Source organism: Citrus sinensis, chromosome 7, assembly GCF_022201045.2.
Source record: "Citrus sinensis cultivar Valencia sweet orange chromosome 7, DVS_A1.0, whole genome shotgun sequence".
NCBI lineage: Eukaryota > Viridiplantae > Streptophyta > Magnoliopsida > Sapindales > Rutaceae > Citrus > Citrus sinensis.
In genome coordinates this window covers 7,704,596-7,722,654 of record NC_068562.1, presented here as the reverse complement: position 1 = coordinate 7,722,654, position 18,059 = coordinate 7,704,596, and the positions used below count along the sequence as shown (strand labels likewise).

Genomic DNA, 18,059 nt, shown 5'->3' with positions numbered 1-18,059 from the left:
AAAGCCACAGACCCAAACCCTAAGTCTCATCTACCGGTGGCTGGTACTGCCTTATCCTTGCTGCCCACCTGCCGCTGCCATTCCGTCCATTGCTCTATCGCTAGCCAGCTAGCTAGCCAGGTAAGTTGCTTTGTTTTCTTTTTCTTTTCTTTTTTTTTGAAATGGGTCTTTTTTTTTTTTAAATAACTCTGTAATCATTTCTAATTTCATCCTTGCCTTATCTATTATTATTGTATTAAGTTATTTGATAATATTTAGTTTTATTAGTTTTGTTTGAATATGCATATGTTACTGTATTTTTTTCAGTTTTTCCATTTCGATATTGTGCTGCTGGCTGAGGAAGTCACGACGGTGAAGATGATAGAGGGATAATATCATTGAGATCCATTTTCTTTATAACATTTTAAAATAACCTAATATTTAGGAAATTTTTGCATATAAAATTATGTTATGGTCTAACTTGTTTGCAAACCTTTCAAAATGGTCCTTGACCAAAAGTCAACAAGATAAAATATCATTTGATCCATAAAGTCTTGATGAATTGTGTTATAACATATAAACTTATTTTATTGTATTTATACTTTGGGCCAAACAGTATTGATATTAAAAATAACGACTATAATTATGAAAGTTCTTCATTTTAATCCAAAATTCTAACAATTTTTTTGGAATACAAATTTGTAAATTATTTTATTTTTGTTTATTATACATAGATTATGGTCGGCCTTGTGTGCAAGATGGAAGAAAATAACAATGTTATAAGGGAAATTATGAAAGACGATTTTGAGGAGGGCGGTCAAACCAAACAGTTAAGATGAACCAAAAAATCGATTGCTTCAATAAAACTGTTAAGAGAACCGAAACCAAACTGAAACAAAGAACTGAAATTGAACCGAAACCGACCTATTGGTTTTGGATATGTTTTTATTTCCATAAAGGATGAATTTTTTTTTTTTTGAATTTTCAGATTCGAACATATCTGAAATCAAAAATTTATCCTAAAAGCAAATCCAACCGGATCAATGCACACCCCTAAGTGAAAAACTAACCACAGAAGATATACGAAAGAATTCTTTTACAGTCCCCACAAACCAGCCACAATCAGTTATTTCTCATTCTCCGCTTTAAAATATATAACAAACGATAATCAAACTTGTATATGAACCAAGCACGATCAAATGTAGCAAAGTAGCTGCCAGTTGTATTAATAGCATACAGACTTAATATGGAAGAAATTAGAGTACCATGAATCCATCTTATTAATATGGTAGCTAAACTAGCCCTAAAATTATTTGACATACAGTTTTGCCCTCGCATGGCCTTGAGATATCTGGAACTGACCGGTCAGACCAAAATGAGCCATAAGAAGCCAGACATGAGTGAGAAGCTCTCCTCCTCTTTTCAGCTGCTGAGCGTGCTGACTTCCTCTGCCCTGACTTGCAGCATAAGTTAACATTTCCAGCCAAACATCTCTAACCATCTTCCATCTCTTCTTTGTATCTGAAATTTCATTCAGTGCCGACGCGAGACTGCATGCATCAAACAACACAGATTTGCTTCTGTCTCCTTTCACTTTGATGGGCCGGACGTCAGTTTTCACTTTGAGTAACATTTTGCAAGCTCGAATTCTTCTTGCCCTTTTCTGATAATTTTCCCCGGACATTCGTTCTTCAAAAAACCTCCTGGCTTCTTGACAAGTGTCTCGAAATCTGATAAGGCCTATCCCAACCGGCAACAAGAAAGGATATAGAATTTGAAGAAACATCATATATCGTGACAGAAGCTTGCTCAATCTTCGATTGATGTCATCTGAATTGTTGTCCCAAGTGGCAGAGTAATTGCAAAGTTCAGTTGCAATGTGCCAGATAAGGATGCTTTGGTCAAAATCTCCCTCCATGCTCCAACCAATTGGAGAAGAGAGATTATACTTGTCAAGAGTGCGGCTCCCTCTGTTGTTCTCCTTCAATTGAGGGCCGCTTCCTCTGCTGTTCTTACTGACATGTTTGAAGATCACCTTTTTCAAACATTCAGGCACTTCCTTGGAAGTTTTGTAAGAGTGCTTTTCCCACAGTTCATCCAGATGCAAGAGCTTCAGAATCTTGCGGGGAGGTTTCTCTTCAAGGCAAAGAGATATGAGACTGTATTGGCCCATGGAATTTGACCATCTTGGTGATTTAAGGACTTTCAAAAACTCAGTGGCTTTAAATAAACTTTTATTTTTCGGATTCTTTATGAACCACACACTGGACTGGTCCGACATAAGTAGTAGAACAGCAGAAAAAATGTCCAGAACAATTGCTATGAGCAGCAACAGGAAGGTTATCAAGAGGTTCACCTTAAGATATTTCTGCCTGTCAACAAATAAGAAAAAGACGAACACAAGGCAGGTGAGAGCGATAATGATAGCACGTCGAGCAAGACCCCAACCAGTATAAACTACCTCTGCCTTGGTGTATAGCATATCATACATGAATCCTAGCTCAATTGCGATGACATTAAAAGCATCTTCGTGAGACAATTTCTGGAATAAAGATTGACTAGCTTCACGGTCATGGAAGCTGAGGATGAGATCCGCAAACAGACACTTAAATATCTTAAACATGGCATGAGCTTTGACTATGTTGGCATCAGAAGTGGGGGCTGTTCCAGGTGTAGATACATCTATTTCAACCCGAGTTTCTTTCACCTCTTTTGCTTCAACAATAAAGCCCTCCTCATGTTTCAGAGTATACTCACTCATGAATTTGGCATAGTTGGGACCAGCTTCAGGAGGAGTAAGCATCCGGTTCCTAAGTTGCTCTCTGCTGGCCAACCAAAGAGCCCATGTCCTCTCTCCATACTTAAGACACCCAACTAAAATCATTGGCATGGTCAGAATTGAAATATGGGAGCCATTCCATGCCATGAGAAAGATGTATATTGTTGTCACTGTTTGGACAACTAATTGCAAAGCATGCCTTAAGTATAACTCATTGTCTTCTAAAGAGTAGGCAGTAATAGTATCAGGGCCACCCAAGTGCAACAGGAGAAATGGAGCCCAAAATGCAGCAAGCTCATTGTTGTCACCGAGAGAACCTATATCCTCGTAGACTTCTCCTAGATTATTTAAGAGGACGCCTAGAGCCATTGTAGCTACAGAATCTGCCAGCAAGTAGGCGGACCAGACTGCACATTTAAGCGTAATTCTGAAATTATACTTCCTGTGGTTGCCCAGACAGATTAGAATTAATTGTGCAGTGAGGCTGAGGAAAATTAGTGCTCTCAGCTCCCATTCTCTCCACAATACCCTTATGCTTTTAGGAATCACTTGCATCGTGAACCTCCTCTGCCCCATCAGAATGAAACCACTAACAACTGAACCAAGTGCACAACAAATTTATAATATTTGCTCAATGGCATACATTCATTAAATTCATGTCAAATCACACTTAAAGATATACTGAAAATTAATAAATATAACGGTCAATGCACGGTTTAAACGTGTTTCGTACCTGTGAGGGTCATTGGAGATATTTTCTGTTCTAGTTATTCCGCCTATGTTCTAAACCACAGTCTTCAACAGAATCTACAAAACAAAGGCCATTACCAGAATCAACCAACACATCTTTTTATTCTATAATTAACGACTAAAACCAGGCCATCTTTTTCTTTTTCTTTTTCTTTTTTTTCCAAATTATTAACGGAGTTTAATTTGTAAATCCGTTCAATTTCATAAAATGGAAACAGAAAATTATTTCATCTTAAAATTTTGTCACTCATAATTATGATAGTTTGTAAAATATCCATCGACTAATAATACTTTCTCTCTTTGATCAGTAATCTCATCCATTAATCTATTTTAGTACATTCACATTTTCAGTATGTTATATCTGCGAAAAACATCAATGAAGTTCTTATATTTCAAAGGCTTAAAAATCCTACTTCTTAAGATGGTTATAGAAATGGACAAAAATAACTTTCATGTCAAAATCTTAGATTACATGCAATAGCTTGTTTTAATTATTTACACAAACGTACTTGTAAATGTATTAAGTAATGAGTAAGAAGAAATTAATAAAAAAGCTCATACTCAAACACCGAAGATGATGACAATTTCATCAACTTCTCAGTCGCCTGCCGAAGGCATCTCTCCCAGCGGTCTTGGAATGTGAAGTCGAAGCAGAAGCAGAATCAGCAGCGTGAATGTGCTGCATGAATATGATCAACTAAGTGGTCTCCAAAGACGCATATATACTTGTACTAGTTATGGCTAAGGGTAGTAAAGACAATTGCTAGCAAGTATTGAACTAATTTTCTCAGAATTTTATGGGAGACTGATTGTCAATTACCCATATATCCACCGACTGTCAAGCGGCCAAGCATTAATTTTTTCTCTTTTCTTTCTAAAATTTTGTGGAACCATATTCTTTGAGTCACCAATCAGCCCGTCAAAATTAAACATAGTTTCTTGGAATCGAAGTCTTGAATCTTTTGCTTACACAGCAAGTGAGCTATCATACAAATTTTATCCAACATCAGCAGACATATCATTTAAAACTAACCGATTTAAGTAATGTCTTAGGATTATCCGTGAGACAGCCAACATCGTTAGATTGAATAGATCCAACGATTAAAAAGAAAAAGAGTTTATGTTTATTGTTCAGTTCTGCTTCCTCAACCTCGCTGACATTCGTCACAGTTCCCAGTCTTATTATAGTAAAATCAGGGAGCCTCCAATGTCGTTCAAGTTTTCAAACGTGCAAGGGTAAATGCTTCGCGCGCGCCATCGTCTAACCCCACTTCTCACAAGGAATTGTTGGTATAAATGTTTTATAATTTATGGAAAAAAAACTGTCATTATAAAATAAAAGTTAATAATGTATGGTAAATATAATTTTTAAATAATAATTTTAACAAAATTAATAAAGATATAATAGATTTTTCACCGTATAAGTATAAAATCAAATTAACTTACTTTCCAAACTATAACAGCTAATACTTATCAAATACTTTTATACTACAACTTAAAAATTATAGTTGTAAGATTTCAATTCTAAACAATCCTAAATTTCTCATCCCCTTGTGTCGAAGTAATTTACTGAAGTTCCATAATTCAGCACATGACTTATGTTGATTGGCTTGCCCATCTTTTTAGATCGGTCACCGAATGAGGTCTAAAGTTTGTAAATTATATACCTCACACAATGCCTCAGGCAAATTTTCTGTCGGTAAAAAGTACAAATCAAAGTATCTCAAAAGGATGTGAATTGAACAAATAACCTTGGTAGAACCTCTCTAAATTATGAATCGTTTTCAAAATCTTCTACAGCAAGATATTCATACTTAGCAAGATAACAGGTAAAATTATGCATTATATCATGCATCTGACGTCCTAAAATTACGTCGATAACATTGGTAATTTTAGCATTGACACTCACAATTTTATTTGTGACATATATCATTCTTATTGTAAGTTGCAACTTTTTTCAATTTAATAAATTTGTCTCTTATGAGGCCTATTCAAAACTTTAAAAAAAAAAAATGACTAAACGACCTGTTTTATGACATTGGAATAGCATTGTTTTTATAATAATAGAACTACAAATACTTTGTGCTAATGTGATAAGAAGAATGTTGATTAGGTGAAATTATCCCACCACGAAATACACATGATCATTTTGTGTGAGCAAACCTTGGGGGTTTGTAGTGGTTTTTTTTCCTTAATTTTTATTATAACATATTTCTAGATTATAGAGAGGACAATATGTTCTCAAATTTTGGAAATATATTTTTTAAAGAGAGAAAAAAAAAAGAATAAGATCTTGTGTTCATTAACATCAATGAATGGGCTCTTCTGTAGACAAAGCTTTCCCCAATCTGAATTTTGCTCACATCTCGAAAGTCAAGAACATGTTCTTAAGAAATTTGAGTGGCAGTGGGGTATTCTAGTTAGTTAATTTTTCTGGTCGAAATACGAGATTAAAGATTCAAATTCATGCAATACATTAAATTTGAGGTAACATGAGTGTGAGGTGCATGGTTACTTAAAAAAAATGATGGAATTTAATTACAACTTACGGTTATTGTGTTGATGGTTGTGATCGTATGAGACTACCTAAGACCTCTTCTGGACTTTTAATTAACGTAAGGTAAAGGATATTGGGCACTGGCAGAGAAGATCTGAAGAATTAGACGTCATTTCGTGCAAAGGAAAAGGAAAAGATAAAGAGAAAGAAAAGTACACATCCCAATACCAACAAATAACAAGGTGGCGTGAAAAAAAATTAGAAAAAGATTTCCCTTCGCTGGTGACGTAAGCAGAAGAATGCCACCGGCAAAAATTTTATCGGACTTCACAAGTCCGATGGGTATTTCTGATATTTGATTATTCTTTTTGGATGCTGATATTTTCATCTTACTTCCTAAATTTATTTAGAAAATTTACAAAAATAACCCAAAAATTTTAGGGTCTTTAAAATTAGTCAATTAAATTTTTTCTACTCTATGTAGCTAATTTCAATATTTTTGGACAACAATACCCTTATCATTCCAAAATCTAAAAAACTAAATATTCTCCTCTTTTAAATCTAGCAGCACGTTCTTAACTTTTCTGGCAATAATCAATGGTAGTTGGACAGGCGCTTGACGGCAGCTTCATCTTCAACATCACACTAGTGTATTTTCGGCACTTAGACAGTGGTTGGATGGGCAATTGACGAGAGTTTCATCTCCTAAAGCAAGTTTTTTTTTTTTTTCATTTCATGAAGATTGGGTTGTGATTTGTATGTAATTGAGTGTATATTTTATGATAGATGAGTATTAGGGTTAATTTTCTATGAATTTTAAAAGTATTTAATGAGATTATGATTTGAGAAAAATGACATATGAGATGTTTGTTGAAATGCCTATTAGACTTCGTTATCTCATTTTTGATAGATCGTATTGTGGCTTGATTGTGGCTTGGTGCGAATCCATATTCAGGAAAGCAGAGTAAGTGATTTTAGCGCGACGAGTGTTGCTTTGATTTAGTGTTGTGGGAGCCTATCGCATTGACGACAAGCACCCTTCGCATGAAATCACAGCAACATGCTTATTGTGATTTTGAGCAAGAGGCACTTGTGTCTCAGGCAGCAAGTGTTTGTCGCACGAAATCACATCAAGCATGTTAATATGATTTTGAGTGACAGGCGTCTATCTATCGGGTGATAGGTGCCTGTGACACGAAATCACAGCAAACATGTTCATGTGATTTTGAGAGATAACATTGTCTCATGGGCGACAAGCACCCGTTGTCAAAATTAAAGCAAGCATGTTGCTATGATTTTGAGCGACATGTGCTCGTCGTACTAAAATCACATGTTATGCTTTGCCGAATATAGATTCGCACCAAGCCACAATCAACCCTCGACATGGCCTATAAAAAATGGTATAACAAAGTCTATTAGGCATTTCAACAAACTCCTCATATGCCATTTTTCTCAAATCACAATCTCACTAAATACTTTTCAAATTCATAGAAAATTAACCCTATACTAATTTATTATGAAATATACACTTAATGACATTCAAATGATGGTCCAATCGTAATGAAACAAAAAAAAAAAAACTTGCTTTTGGAGATGAAGCAATAGTCAACCGCCCGTCCAACTATCATCTAAGCGCCGGCAATACAACCACATGATGTCGGAGATAAAACTTCTATCAAACACCCGTCCAACTGCTATCGATTGTTGCTGGAAAAGTGAAAACTGTGTTGCTGGATTTGGGAGTGAAGAGAACTTTTAATTTTTTGGGTTTTGGAGTGACAGGGTTATTGTTGTCCAAAAATGTTAAGATTGGCTGCATAGGGTAGAAACAGTTTAACTGGCTAATTCTAAAAGAGCCTAAAATTTTTGGGCTAATTTTGTAAATTTTCCAAAATATTTACTATAAATTCACATTATTTTTAGTAAGTAAAAATCAATAAAAAAAATTATACAATTAATCAATTAAATGCTCTTTATAATTTTTTTTCCTATTTAGGTTTCTTTGACTATTTTCACCATTAAGATTGATTTTAACAAAAATTTTGGTGACTATTTTACCCTTATGATATAAAATGATCCAATTGCCTTAGGAAATATGTGCTCTTGTATTTAATAGTTTAGATATTTAATTTTGTGGTCTATAATCTAAATTTTTTGAAATAAAATCTAAAATTTTTCTATACCTTACATGTAAATAACACAAATATATGATAGCCAGATAATTTACAGAAGTATTATACCATAAAGACATTATGTTAGTTTAGTTAAAGATTAATATCATGTTAACAAAGTAGAATTGACGTATCATTTAGAAATAATGAATTTTGTATAAAACTAAAAAAATAATTGAAGTAAATTTTCGGCACTTTTACTTACAAGGGTAAGATGTCAACTTAAATTTAGACTAGATCAGTCTTAGTAGTTAACAATAATAAAAAATCAAAATAAAATATTAAATTAAGATAGATTTAAATAATTAATTCTCCAAAATTCTAATTTATTTGAAATTTTTAAAAATAATGTGAATTTTTATAATTACTTTAAAAGTGGAGTCAGTTTACAAAATTTACAAAGTGAAATATCGTCACACACTCTTTTTTTTTGGAAAAGATAATAGCTACATGCTCAAAGTTTAGGAAGATCAAATAGATCCAAAAGATTTCAACAAGGGACTTATGGTATTCTTTGGCTCTATTAAAAAAAATGACTAAGTGTTTTATAATAATAATAATAATAATAATAATAATAATAATAATAATAATAATAATAATAATAATGTTGTTAATAATGATAATATTAATAAAAATAATAATAATAACAATAATTAATAATAACTATAAAAATCAAGTTAATAAATTTTAATAATAATAATAATAATAATAAAGTAATAGTAATAGTAATAGTAATAACAACAATAATGTAATATTGTTAATAATGATAAATTAATTATTTTTATTAATTATTAATACTATGAGTATTTTGGTAAATTGATTCTCATTTTCATTCCTTATTCCATTTATTTTGCCAAGTAAACACATTAATGTCATTCCAGTACATTCTCATTCCCATTTATTTTTGTCAAGTAAACATTGAAATTTCATTCCCATTCCAGTTCATTCTCATTCACAGTCCATTCACATTCCATCTCATTCCCATTCCATGAAGTAAACGCACCAGATGTGTTATTGGCGATTGTTCTAAGTAATAATATGAAGACACCCCTTGATTCCTTTTTCGAACACACCTTTGGTCATGAACTTCCATTGCAATTTTATTCACTCAAATTCTTCAATTTTCCGTCACGAAAAGGATAAGAAGCAAGTAACAAAAATGTGAGTTGCTAGCCATTCAAAATAAAATTAATAAAGATTGAAGCCAATTTTTTTTTTCTTTTTGGCTTCTCTCTTTTATTTCATTTATCTCCTTATAAAAAAAAGAAAGAAACATCAATCACAAATATTTGACAACAATTTATATTTTTTAGGAGTTAGTAGGGATAAAAAAAATGAAATATAATATTAAAATAAATGTAATAAATATATACATTTAAAATAATTTTAATATTTAAAAAATATTTTTAATATTTTACAATCTATTAGACATATTTTATCATATCAAAGTAAATTTATAATAGTAAAAATATATTATTAAGATAAACATATAAAAACTAAATTATTTTTAAAATTTTTATATTAAATTTTAATGATTTTTGCAAGTTCTTCCTTGGTCGCCTTTAATTTTATAACCCTTTCTCCTTCTTGGTAACAATTCTTCCCATGCTCCACCTTTCTATAGCCTTTTATCTTCCATAGTTTCGAATGCAAATCCTCTTTTTAATTTCAAAAAATAATAATAAAACAACATCTCCCGTTACCTAAATTCTTAGAAAATAAAAATTAAAAGGAAAATTATCAGTCGTATACTCTTAAATGATACCTATATCAAACGTGTGTGAACACTTTTAAGATATATCACTCGTATACCCTAAGTTGACAAGACCTCTGCCGTCCACCAATCTGTTAATTGTCGTTTGCAAGCGCTGACATCATAAAGGTAATCTAGTCTTTTATGATGGATGAAACTTTGATTAAAAAAATGACATGTCATCCAATTTATCTAGTAAAAAATGATATGTCATATGATATATATTGATAAAAGTGACATGTCATCCCATTTATCAGATAATTGTTAATAATTGCTAAAAAAATACTTTACAACCGAATCTACTCCTCTAAGCTCCAATTGGAATTTTTTATGGTATAATATAGATATTTTGACGGATATATGTTAATAATATGTACCATTAATAATTTATTTTTTTAATCAAAAAATGTATCATTAATAAAAAAAATTATGCATTAAAAATTTACATTATTTTTTGGGGTAAATTTATTTTTTTACCTCATTTTGAGTTTCAAGGGCGATATAGTCAATTTACCATAATTCTGTTAATTTTCTAGCGGAAGTTAACGGATTGGTGGACGGCAAAAGTATTTTGTCAACTTAGAATATATGAGTGATACACTTGAAAAATGTTCACACATATTTGATACGGATATTATTTACGAATATATGGCTGTTAATTTTCCAAATTAAAAAAAGGCAATTGTGCTAAGTGCATTGCACCAGAAAATATGGTCTTTAAGCATTATGAATGAGTGCCATAGGCTGTCGATTGAGTTGACTAAAATTTTGGTAGTGGAATGTGCTAAGCATTTTGTCGAACACGTGCAAGGCGCCACTGAGTTCCTCTAGATCTAATCTCAATTGCGTTCTATTTTACTTTTTCAGATTAATAGTTACACATTTTTTAGTTAAAAGCTCTTTATCAGTTTCGTTCACAACGAAGTAATCAATTAAATAATCACAAACCAAACTTAGAATTTGAAGTTTATGATCATTGCACCATGATGGCCGATGGTGGCGATGATATAGGTGATGACTGATGAGAGAGAGGGTTTTAGCTTACAGGAGAGATGCCTCTTTGATTTGTATTCTGGGTTTGGGTGATTAAGGGCATTTTGGTTTAAAAAATTTGTAATTGATTAACAATGTAAGAAAATTAGGAGTGTGGTCTTCTTAAAATTGAAAAAATAAAAAGTGGTTAAATCCGTAAATTTTCTTTAAAACACGTGTGCTTTGTTAATTGAGCCCATTATTAGAGACTTTCACAAACTTGGATATCAAAAATTGATGTTTCCAAGGTCAGAATAGGATTTAACTTTTCTTTATTGAAAATAAATTTATATCTAGAAAAATTTTACTATTATAGAATTTGATGCCAACATGCGAGAAAATTATGAGAATAGCTGTTCCCTAAACAATACTTTATTATTGGACAATATTTTTTCCTTTTAGCAAAAAGGAAGAAAAGGGCCATTGAAATAAAGTTTTTAAATATAACCAAAACATGGACCCTGCTGCCACAAAACTCCGGGGCCAAAATACCAAGATGAATGATAAAAATTAGGGAAATCTTGCAAGAAATATGATATTAGACAGAGACGGGCAAATCAGCAAGAGAGCTCTTTAATTCAAGAATATTGGGTTGGTCTATCTTTGAATTCCAAATTTACCTATATCTTTGTTATGGAATCTTTACAGGCTGTTGGGTTGGTTTTACAGTTAATGAAGCCCACGTTGCAGTTGAAAATTTTAGCCCATTAAAAAATAGGTTTCCTCCAGTATGAATCTTGTTACCAGGAATCGTGTGAGAACTAGGAGTTGGAGGAATCATGTTACCAGGAATCATTCCATGCTCCAATATTATTTACCGATGGAGGAACGTCCTATTATCTTATATGTTTGGATGAATCAAACCATAAGCAATCATAACAACTAATAAAAATTTCAAGCGTTTTTATGGTTCATGATAGAATGCTTTGATTGATATATTTAGGAGGTCAATTTTGGGAGTGCTTGCTTTCTTTCTCTCTAGGCTTATTAAAAAAAATAATAAAAAAAACATTTTGTGTTTGTCTGTCAATTTTGACAAGTACTTCTAAAGTGATTTTTATTTTTTATTAGTTATCAAAATGTTGTGCTTCTTTTATTATTATTATTTTTTCACTTTGTTTTTGCATCTCCTAGATTCCCATATACCGTTAAAAGCAGGGGGACCTAATATTCGAGACTTCATTCCATGTGAAAATTTGGAGTGTTAAGATTCTTTACGTTCAATCACTAGTTTTATTTTATGCAAAGCTATCATAACGGAAGAGAGCAGCTACGGATAAGCAAATTATTCACTAATAGCTGCTGATCTAATTGTTTCAGTCTGAATAGGCGCTTCAAAACCCATATTCAAAATTGTATGAGCATCAAAACAAGTAAAGAAAATTGAAGTTAATACGAACCCTTTTAATTGAGCTTCGTATATTCATTCAATTGAATACAAAAGAGACAAGAGATGCACAAGAAGCAATGATTACTGAGTTGAAACTAAAAGGACTCATCAGTTGCTACATCAGCGAGATCAGTTGGGTAAGCTGCACAAAGATAGAAGGTAACAGCAGCAAATCACCCTCCTGTGCTTCAACCTTCGAACTTCACCGTGAAAGAACATAGAAATTCTCAGTTCCTGAAGCCAATTGAGTGAAAAAAGAGTGATGGATATCGTTTCAATTCAGGACATCCAACAATTGCTCCCTGATGGCTTCAATCAACTCTGCCCTTGTACCACAACTGGTAACTCAGAGTGATCCGTTTTCTTTTCCCTGGAATGGATAGCTTCCTTGTCACTAATTGTAACAGCCAAGATTCAAGATATCAAGGATGGATAAATTCAGGACTGGATTTCAAGGTCCTGTATTGCCCGGTTTAAAAGGTGGTTAGAGTACATGTAAAAAATCATTTATTTTACAGTTGTATGAGGCCTTTCGACCAGAACTCTAAGAACAACAAATATACTCACCTTTGTACTATTTGACAAATAACCCCTCCAAAGCATCCTACCTGTCAACTCTAATTCTTCCACAGCACCTTCCACTGCATTTTGCTGACTTTAATGCAATCTCTCATTTTTGCTTTAAAACTTGAGTTGCACTCTGATAAACACCTTAATGTTGAATATTGAAATTACAATAGAGTAAAGAAGTTGAAACTGTAAAATGAAAAAGAGAGTAAGTATTAGCTGAATTGTTGAGCTCAGTTATTTTTAAACAAAAACATACTCATTTACTAGATCTATTTTTCTCTCCATTTTAAAAGGGAAGGTTCTGCATCAGGCCCCATCTTCAGTAGCTTCAAAGTAATTTTTCTGTTCTGCAGTAGAATTTTGGAGTTCTGTGACTTCTATCTGTTAGCTACTGTTCCTACTACAAGTCAGTTCTTCAAAGTAATTTTACTGTTTTGTGCTTTCTATATTCGAATGACCAATCTGGAAATGAGACAGACAGATAGCAGCTGCAGAAAAATGACTTACCAAATATTTATTCTTATTTCTGGGGCATTAGATATAACATCTGAGTCCTCTCCAGTTTGCTTCTTGTAGCCTGAAAAGAAAAAGAAAACATTTAGCAAAGATTGACGATGACATTATATTAGAAAATTATAGAATCATGATATGTTGTCAAATGTTCAACACTGAATTCAGAAAATAGAGTACAAATAAATTTTAAAAATAGTACTATACAAAAAGCAGAGATAACTGATTACCTCTGCATCTATTGAATATTAATCATGAGAAAATTTGATTTGAGGGAACATTTTCCACTCTGCCTTTCCCTCTTCGTAACTTTTTTCCAGCTTGGAGCATGATATGATCTTCAAGTCTTTCAGTGTATCAGGAAAGTGCTCAGCAGGCAGCATCTCTAATTCGTTGCAGTATCCAATTGTCAAGGAACAAAGACATGGCATGATTTTATAATGCTTCCCTCTCTTTGTTTTATATTTCCACTCCCTCCATGCTTTCATTTTCAGAAATACAAGTGACTTCAATTTGGGAAATGCACTAACTGCTGTGCCAGTGCTACTAGTTCGATCTGTTAGCAAAAATTCATTCCCAACTTTTTCTATCCTCTTCATATTCCGTAAAGTGAGTGACTCAAGGGATGGCAACCCTCCCAAACCAGGCAATTGCTTTAAGTTCACACAGCGATCTAATGTCAGAGACCGCAACTTATTTGATAACATTATCATCATGAGAGATATACTTTCACCTCTATAGTAAAACATCTCCATGCTCTCTAGATTTGAAGGCAACTCTAAGCCCTCAACAACAGCTTCATCATCCTCTTTCTTCCTCCCTTCTTCATCATCCCTATCGAAACTTATACCCAGGGCAAGGAGTTTTTCCCTTTTCGAAAGTTCCGCTTTGAAAATCTCATCCTTATCCACATTTCCCAGCCCTTTAATATTAAGAGATCCCTGAAGATGGTTCAAGCTTTTCAGACATTCAAGTTTACTAGCTTTTTTATCATCATTTCCACCGCTGACAATGAATTCACTTAGTGTCCGAAGACAACTCCATCTTTCAATTCCTTTTGGCATGTAACTAAGTGGAGTCCCAACATTTACTACATGCCTCAGGTTGATTAACTTCCCCATCCCTTGAGGCAAATTTCTGAGATTGCTACACCAACTGAGCTCCAACGTTTGTAAATTATACAACTCGCACAATGTCTTAGGCAACTTTTTTATCTTTTTGTTCTTGGACAAGTTAAGGTACCTCAAATGTATCAATCTTTTTATTTGTTTTGGAACCTTTTTAATCACTTTGCACAAAACATTATCATGGTTACTCAATTCCAATGTCCTCAGACATGTTAACTGATCAAACACCTTCGATAGAACTATGCCATTCATGAAACCCCCTCCATGCTCAACCCCAAGGCTGCGCAATTTCTTTTGATTGTAAACTGAATTGGGAAATGCGCCTTGATCACTTTCAAACGTTATCATTAGATGCGGAAATTTTTCATGAGAAGACTTTGATCGACACTCCTGATCAGAAACCTTAACCTCTGCATTGAAATTATCACTTTTTGTAAGAAAATGAGCAAATTCATGCACTATGGGGTGCATCTGGCACCTTATTATTCTACCATCAAACTCACTTTTTTGAAAATCCTGGAATAAAGAGCGCGATGCTAAGTTTGCAAAGTACTCTTCTCCAATTACCTCCATATCTTCGCTTTCCAGTAACTTAAGATAACCCTGAGCCATCCATAACTTGATCAATCGATCTTTTTCTATCTCGTAGTTTTTCGGAAAGATGGAACAGTACAAGAAGCATTTTTTCAATGCAGGGGACAAGTCATAGTAGCTCAATAAAAGAGGGCTAAAGTACTCGTCTCCTACTCCGGCACGTTTGCATATCTTACTATCCAAGTTCCATATCTCACTATCCAAGACACTTTGCCACTCTTCAATACTCGTCTTAAAACGCAAGAGGCTTCCTAGAATCTTCACAGCAAACGGCAAGCCCTTACACTTACCAACAACCAGTCTTCCAATGGGTTCAAATTTTTCACGGTCATCACTGCTCCTTCCGTCAAACGCTATTTGACGGAACAATGACCGACATTCCTTCGCGGACAGTTCTCCTAGTCCAATTTCTGTCATGTTGGTTCCATCTTTTTCTCCTAGTCCAATTTCCGTCATGTTGGTTCCATTTTTTTCCCCCCTTCTGGTCACTAAAATCCTACTTCCTTCAGAACCAGACTTGAGAGAGTACATCAATTGCTCCCAATATCTAGGACATGCATTCCACCACACATCATCCAAGACAAGCAGAACCTTCTTTCCTTGAACAAATTCATTTATGTACTGCAACACAGTTTCCATTTCAACCTGACTTGACACACTACCTTTCAAAGATTCAAGAATAGCTTTTGCAACCCTGATCTCATCCCTAGGGCAAGAAGCAGACACCCAAATTCTTTTGTCAAAATTGGCTTTCACGTCACTATCATCAAAAACTTGTCTAGCTAGAGCTGTTTTCCCTATCCCTTCCTTCCCCAGAATCCAAATGACAGGAAGGGTTGGCTTTGACCCCGACTCTTCATCACTACTCTCACCTTTCAAAAGCTGCAATATATTTTTCTTTTCAACATTTCTTCCATGAAACTCTAATGGATCGATAGCCTCAGAGCTAGTCATAATGATTATTTTTTCTCCAGGGCCACTCATTAATTTAAATTCGAAGCCACCTTTTTTCCCAGCAATAGCATCTACCCTTCTACTCAGATTCTTTAACTTGCAACCTATGTCAAATCGCAGAGCTATGGGCAAATGACAAGTAAAGGAACGTACCTTTGAAGCTTTGTGATCAGTTTCATTTGCCAGCAGCAGTTTCTGAATCGCCGTGTTCCACTCATCCAATGTATCATCAATGGCATAAGAAGTGTCTTTGAGTTCCCTTAGCCAATCTTCCACAGCTTTCTCCTTCACCTGCCTTTTCTCTGCATCGTCAAGCACTTCTTGAATGGCCTTGAGATGATTGCGGAGCTTTTCGACATCAGTGACAACACCACCCACAACAAGTCTTGCTTCATTCATCTGTTGAGTTATTGAAGACAACTGATCTAAGACAGTGGAAACAGTCATTTCTTCGGCCATGATCAATGAAGGATGAGAAATTGGATATCTTTGGTTGGTGATTTTGTGTTTGCACAAGCCAACGAAAAACGACCAAGATGCCCCTTTATAGGAGCAAACTTTATGTCACTATTAAACACTTGGGTAACTGTCTAAAAATAAATGAATTTTTTAATTACGCCACGGACCTCGTAATGAAAGAAATTGAGAGAAAATATTGTTTGGTTGCTAAGAAAATATCTCAGAAAATATCCAGAGAACTTTCGGATTTCTTGTATTTATTTTTCTTAAAAAGAAATGTTATGATTACAACTTATTTATACTCAAAGCTCAAGGATTACTAAAGCTAATGACTAACTAATTCAGTAGTATCAACACATGCATAACCACAGCTCGATATACAGAGTAATCACACCAGACTGTTAACTACTTAAGCTGAGGTGGCAGCTGAGCTGTCATTCTGCTTACATTCATATGACGTCACCAGCTTGCTGGTTTTCCTTAGCTTGTGCAGCTTCCTCTTTTCTGCACAATGAGCTTCTCTAACACGTAAAATCTCAAAAATCACCTCAACTAAAATTTTTTATTTTTTATTCCCCACACCCGTCATTAACTTCTCTATTCTCTGCAAAAGCATTCCCACTCCGAAAAGATAAATTCTCTTTCTACTAGAAATCCCAATTGTTATGAAAATCAAAGTTTAAAGAGGGGCACACTATTCATTCATTTCCTTTTTCCTGGGCATAACTTGAAAAGAGAGTTACGGTACTTGTGGACCGTAGAGAAACTATTCTCAAATGAGCTGCCAAAATCATTGAATTGTCTTAGTTACCGCGGCGCGAGCGCCAGGCATGCTGTCTTGAGAAAAATCTAAGACACAGGATGTGGCTTTTTAACTTTTGGTTTTCAAAAAAAAAAATTTTTATATCACTTTTGTTGGATTTTTATCTGTTTCTTTTTTAAATATTTTTCGTTGAATTCAAATTAGCCTCACCCTAAGAATATTTCGAGCTTCATAGCATTATAATTTTTAAAACATGGAAAGAAAATTGTTAGTTTTGAACATTTAATTGCCTCTTCTAGTGACATTATTGTTGTTACCATTGATTTTATATTGTATGCAGTGGCTGGTCGGGATTTTAGTTATTTTGATGAAGGCTAGATTGAAGGCCAACCTACAGACTTCGGTAGGGTAGAAATTCGGTGGGTGTTTGTATCACAAGATACAAACCATCCTTTGGTAAAATTAACTATTTCTTCTCTCCCTTATATTTTAAAGCTCGCCAAAATTTGTGAGAGGACATAATTTTGACAGTTGCGAAAAAAACCCAAATGCTCCTTGTTTTATCTTGAGTTATTTGGCTAGCTTCTTCATCCAGATTTGTCGTGTCTAGTCACTGCTGTGTGAGAAATTAAAGTGTGATGAATTTGTATCATTACAAATTTTGAATTTTATATGATAAATGTTGTCAAAATTATGCCACAATACACTAGAATCCTCCGACATTATAATAT

At 33.9% G+C, this 18,059-nt stretch overlaps 2 protein-coding genes across 3 annotated transcripts; both read right to left on the bottom strand.

Annotated features, from left to right (window-relative positions):
• Positions 1 to 1,037: 1,037 nt before the first annotated feature.
• Positions 1,038 to 4,373, bottom strand: LOC102612510 (uncharacterized). The gene is made up of 3 exons (XM_006465803.4): positions 4,070 to 4,373; positions 3,492 to 3,565; positions 1,038 to 3,354 (listed from the first exon to the last, which is right to left on the bottom strand). The coding sequence occupies exons 2-3, from the start codon at positions 3,502 to 3,504 to the stop codon at positions 1,289 to 1,291; spliced, it is 2,079 nt and encodes a 692-aa protein (XP_006465866.2). The 5' UTR covers positions 3,505 to 3,565; positions 4,070 to 4,373; the 3' UTR covers positions 1,038 to 1,288.
• A 7,971-nt stretch (positions 4,374 to 12,344) lies between these two features.
• LOC102612814 (putative disease resistance protein RGA3) lies at positions 12,345 to 16,837 on the bottom strand. Of its 2 annotated transcripts, none has more exons than XM_052443986.1 (4): positions 13,662 to 16,837; positions 13,429 to 13,498; positions 12,919 to 13,107; positions 12,345 to 12,810 (listed from the first exon to the last, which is right to left on the bottom strand). In XM_052443986.1, the coding sequence occupies exon 1, from the start codon at positions 16,563 to 16,565 to the stop codon at positions 13,680 to 13,682; it is 2,886 nt and encodes a 961-aa protein (XP_052299946.1). In that variant the 5' UTR covers positions 16,566 to 16,837; the 3' UTR covers positions 12,345 to 12,810; positions 12,919 to 13,107; positions 13,429 to 13,498; positions 13,662 to 13,679. The 2 variants fall into 2 exon arrangements, with proteins under 2 accessions (XP_052299946.1, XP_052299947.1); XM_052443987.1 differs by having other exon boundaries at positions 12,919 to 13,062.
• Positions 16,838 to 18,059: the final 1,222 nt, after the last annotated feature.